Genomic DNA, 5,443 nt, shown 5'->3' on the forward strand with positions numbered 1-5,443 from the left:
TGTTGGACATCTGTGCTGTTACCAGTGTCAGCTATTAATAAAAGTGTAGCAATTAACATGAAATGAGCAAGTGTTCCTTTTAATAAAACGTAGAGTGTATACCCAAGTGTGGTATAGTTTGATTATATGGCAAAGAATTCTCTGTTGTTTATTGTTGTTGTTTCCTTTTTGTTTTTATTTTATGGAATTTACACACTGATTTCCATAGTGGCTTCATTTCCTACTCCAAGAAATGAGCAAGTGTCCTCCTTTTCCAATATCTTCAAAAACATTTAAGAAAAACTAGTGGACATTCTGACATGGGTTTAATGAAATTTCAAAGTTGTTTTAACTTGTATTCACCTGGCGGTTAAATATGTTGCACTTGTTTTATTCTTCTCTCATACATGAAATCCCAAGTACAGATTTTCCTTTCCTCTCCTAACCCTGCCCCTCTCACCCAGATCCATTCCTCCATTTCACTTCTGAAAAGGCCAGGCCTCCCTAAGATATTAATGATAAGTGATGACATGTTGCAATAAGACCAGGCGTATACTCTCATATCAAGGCTGGAAAATGCAACCAGTAGGAGGAAAGGGATTGCAAAAGCAGGCAACAGTGTCAGAGACAGTCTCTACTCCACTGTTAGAAGTCCCACAAGAAGATCAAGATAAACACACACAAACACACACACAAACACACACACAAACACACACACACACACACACACACACACACATCCTAGGCCAGTCCCATACAGGCTCCCTGATTATCATGTTAGTCTGCAAGCCCCCATGTGTCAAGGTTAGCTTATTATATCGGTTTTCACATGATGTCTTTGACCCCTATGGATCCTACAATCCTTCCTCCCCCTCTTCTGTAGTATGCTCTGTGCTCCACCTTATGTTTGGCTATGGGCCTCTACATTTGGTCTCATCAGTCTCTGGATGAAGCCTCTTTGATGATGATTATGCTAGGGGTCTGGTCTGTAAGTATAGAAGAATATCATTAGGAATAATTTCATTTCCTTTTTTGTGATCTGGAATATTTGGTTCTAATCTAGAAGTCTAAGATACCGAGTCCCTGGTTCCTGGCCCTTCAGGCAATGTCAGTTCTGGGCTCCCTCTTGTGCCATGAGTCTCAAGCAGGAACATTCATTGGTTGCCCACTTCCACATGTTCTCTGCCACTTTTCACCCAGCATGTCTTGAAGGCAGGACAGATTGGAGGTAGAAGGTTTTATGGCTGGTATGGTGTCCCAATCCCTCCACTGGAAGCCTTGCTTAGTTATAGGACATGACCTGTTAAGGCTCCATAACCCTATTACTAGGAGTTTTTTTTTTTTACGGTTTAGTGTTTTTATTTTTACTAAAAAGAAATATAAAAAATAATCAGTTACATTTAAATGACAAAGAGGGGACACATAGAAAGCTGGTGACATGAATAGAGTTTTTTCCCCCCAATTAAAATGCTCATGAAACCGGGTACTTTTTAAAAACAGAAATTTAAATTTCTAATTTTAATTCTTTTTTTTAATTTCTCTTGCCTACTATTTATTACATGCAAGCACCGCATACTACCCACACCATGCTTCCTTGCCTAAAGTCACATTCAATTTTTTCTTCCTTTCTGTTGGCTCTGTATTTTCTTGCTGCTGGCCTTTCTCCATATTTTTTTAAGCTGAAACAATATGAAAAGCATAGTTGTTGACTTAAAAGCAAGATCTTGGTCCACAAACATGAAATAAAGGCACCATTCTCAGATCACAGCCAAAGCAACACAATCATTACTAGGAGTTTCTGTTAGGGACACCTGTGTGGATTTCTGGAAGTTTCTATTGCACGAGGTTTCTATATCACTCCTGAAATCCAACCCCATTCCAGATGTTCCCCCCCCCCATATTCTCTCCCTCCATGATTCTGTCATTTGATCCCTCCTGTTCCCATCCCCACCCACCCCCATTACACTCTCAAAATCTATTCTATTTCCCATTCACAGGGAAATATGCTGAATATTTTAAATGTTTTAGTATTTGTTTTTTAATAATTTTATTTAGTTCCAGGTCCCATTTCTCAATTAGCTTGCTTGTTTTCTTGGTGTTTATTACAATTAATTTTTGAATCCATTTTGAGTATTAAAATCCAATTTTATTTTATTTAGCATTACAAGAAAGAAGAAAACACAACTATTTTGAATTAGTCTTACCACTTTTGTTCCACCATCAAGCAATATCACATTACCAGAAAAATCACTGTTCCAGTACCACATTAACATTTTGAAGATTTCCAAGTTTGTTTGAAAATAGCCAAATCTTTATCTTAAACATGAAAAACAGCAATATGTATGTAAGCACATTATAAAACAAGCTAATTCAATTAGAGGATCATTTGAAAAATAGCAAAGGAAAATGCATATATAATTTCTCATGTATTACAGAATAAGTTACAAATGTATTGCTTTTAGCTCACAAAACATTGCACTACTTAGAAGAGCTATGGGCCATGTGTCTTCGATGACCCCTGGCATCCAAGACATCCCTGACATTCACGACATTGCCAGGAACAGCTGTAACTCTCCTTGCTGCTCTATGAGCCTCATCAATCATAGCCTCCTCATACATACTAGTGAACAAACTAGGGGAAGTATTATTGATCTTAGCTATAACTTCCAGGACCTTCATCTTGGTGGTTTCAGCATAGGCTCTGGGACCCCACTGGAACTCATAGCTTGGGGGATCACTGCCAGGAACCTGTTGGTATACCACATAATTTTCCTCCACCAAATCTTTGGTGATAAATTCCCGGGGCTCCCCAAAGATTACATGACTCTTCCCAGGATATATCCCCACTAGTTTTAGGAAATCCCAGACCTCTTCCTCAGTGGCACAGTTACCCTTCATGAAGATCACACCCAGGAGGGTCATCAGGAGCCCTGTCTTGGGTAACCCACTACTTCCACTCAGACTTCCCTCAGTGGAGAGACCCAGCTTGCTCACAAGCATATAGGATTGAGAACTGGGATCAACTTCCTTCAACTCAAGGCCAAAGACCAATTCCAAGCGCACAGAGATTCTCCTGAGGATCTCAGTGAAGTGCACCTTATATTTCTTGTTGATAACTCTCAGCATATCAGCCTGTGTGAAGGGCTGTTTCACCTTAAACTTCTCCATCATGAACTCTATCAACACATTGGCCTTTCTGGTCAGAGGATCTCTGCGTGCAGATTGAATTGCGGCTGCTACCTTGGAGGAATATGCACTTCTCTCCTCAGCACCTGCAGTAGAACCTTCAACACCAACATCAGAACCCTCATCAGCTGCAACAGCACCCTCAGCACCAGCATAAGAACCCTCAGCATCTACACCATAAACTGCCACATCTAACTCAGGAGAGCCATGGGATGCAGCCTCCTGGGACTCCTGAGGAATGCCAACACCAGGGGAACTGGGAGCATCTCCCTGGTCAAGAGGGGGGGATGCTGTTTCCTCTTCCTCCACAGTGGGCTGAGCACCCTGGGAATTCTTGCTTTCTCCACGAATCTGCTGCCTTTTGGCCCTGGAGCGGCCCTTGCTCTTGTTGCCCCGAGGCATGATAAGTTGTCTTATGAGCACCAGTTAGGAGCACTTAAAAGGCAGATATCTGAGGGGAATAGAATAACAATATGAGTGTTACACCATCACTAGGTGGAGAGCAACTTCCCTTTGATGAACACTTCCTCTGCTGCTTTTCTCTGGGCTTCTTTTTGGGTACTCACATTGCTTTGTTTCTTCTGATTAATCCACTTCCTGAGAAACCTGTGGAGGAAATCAGAATCTATTAGGCTACTGCCTGGTACCCCATGTTATAGCTCCTTAGTGAGAGAAAACCATTGTTTAACATTTCTACTAGGGCTTCATATAATAAATTTCAGTACCCTCTTTGTTTACATTGAGAACTCTCATATATATATATATATACATATATATATATACATTGAGAACTCTCATATATATATACATATATATATACATATATATATATACATTGAGACCTCTCATATATATATACACATACATACATACATAATATATATTATATATATATACATTGAGACCTCTCATATATACACATAATATATGTATACATACATAATGTAATATATAAAAATATATATGTATATATAACACATATAATATATGTATATATACACATATATGTATATATAACACATAATATGTTATATATACATATATATGTATACACACACACATATATATATATATTTAATAAGTTAAATATATATATATATATATTTAATAAGTTAAATATATATATATATATATTTAATAAGTTTAAGTTAAATATATATATATTTAACTATGGCTATATCACTACTTTCCTCTGCTGCTCTAAAAGTAACACTATAATCTTCACCAACAACACACAGGAGAAAAATAATGCATTCAGCCAGCAGATACCAAATATACCTACACTTGTGTCAGGCCCCCTTGTTCCTTTAACAGATCTCCTCACTGTGCACATCTTTTAATACATTGTATAAACCTGCTACTTCCTTGTTTTTCAAATGACAAACAGGAGTGTCATCTTGGTCTTTCGGCCCACGCGATTCACCTAGGCCACTGTACAGGGAACAATTCTGTGTATCCCGTCCCCATACAGCACTGGACAATCTTCCTAATCTTCCCAATTTTCATGACTGGCCTCCCTCCTTATAAATCTATAGCACCTAGATTTCCTCTTTTGTTCCTTAGTCATCCTGCCGTCAGATGTCATTCTTTAACAAATACAGAGAAAGGGAGACATATCTTGGCCTAACCGCCATTTAGGGAAACATATCTTGGCCTAACCGCCATGTCCGGAACTCTGGAAACCAGAGCAGAAACGGCTATGTGGCTGGCGTGGATTTTGTGGGGGACGGTAGGCTATATGGTTTAGGGAATTTATAATAGGTTTCTGATTGCCACAGTTTTGATAACTAGCTCCTACCCCCCAATACCCCCACCCAAAAAAAAAACCACCTGGAGATACTTTCTTACCTGACAGGAGAAGCCTGCGTCGAGCTGACCAAGGAGAACCTCGACTGGACCGTTAACCGGAAGTTAGGCTCCACCACTTCCGAATCCCCCTAGTCATCTGTACCTTGTTCTCTGAATAAAACTCCATAGGAGAAACTGTCCCATTCCTCTTTTGTTCCGGGAAAATGAGTTTCCCAGATAACTCATATCTGTTTTTTATGTTGACTTTGCCTGGGGCCCGGATATTTTGATGTGAGCTAATAAGTATCTAACCATGATATACATACATATATATTTGTTATTACATTCATTGTATATTTCTGAAATACAATAGCCTACTAATCAAACTTTGCTAAATATTTGATCATAAATTTATTTTCAGAGATTTTCAAATCCTTTAAAAATATTTTACAACTACAGACAGTCAAATGCATTTTCAACTTTTTATGGC

General features: G+C 38.8%; 1 protein-coding gene across 1 annotated transcript; it reads right to left on the bottom strand.

Annotated features, from left to right (window-relative positions):
* Positions 1–2,457: 2,457 nt before the first annotated feature.
* LOC308414877 (melanoma-associated antigen B4-like) lies at positions 2,458–3,567 on the bottom strand (the record flags this gene model as incomplete). The annotated part of the gene is made up of 1 exon (XM_080910068.1): positions 2,458–3,567. The coding sequence occupies one exon, from the start codon at positions 3,565–3,567 to the stop codon at positions 2,458–2,460; it is 1,110 nt and encodes a 369-aa protein (XP_080766194.1).
* Positions 3,568–5,443: the final 1,876 nt, after the last annotated feature.

This window comes from Micromys minutus, assembly GCF_963924665.1.
Source record: "Micromys minutus genome assembly, chromosome: X".
Lineage (NCBI taxonomy): Eukaryota > Metazoa > Chordata > Mammalia > Rodentia > Muridae > Micromys > Micromys minutus.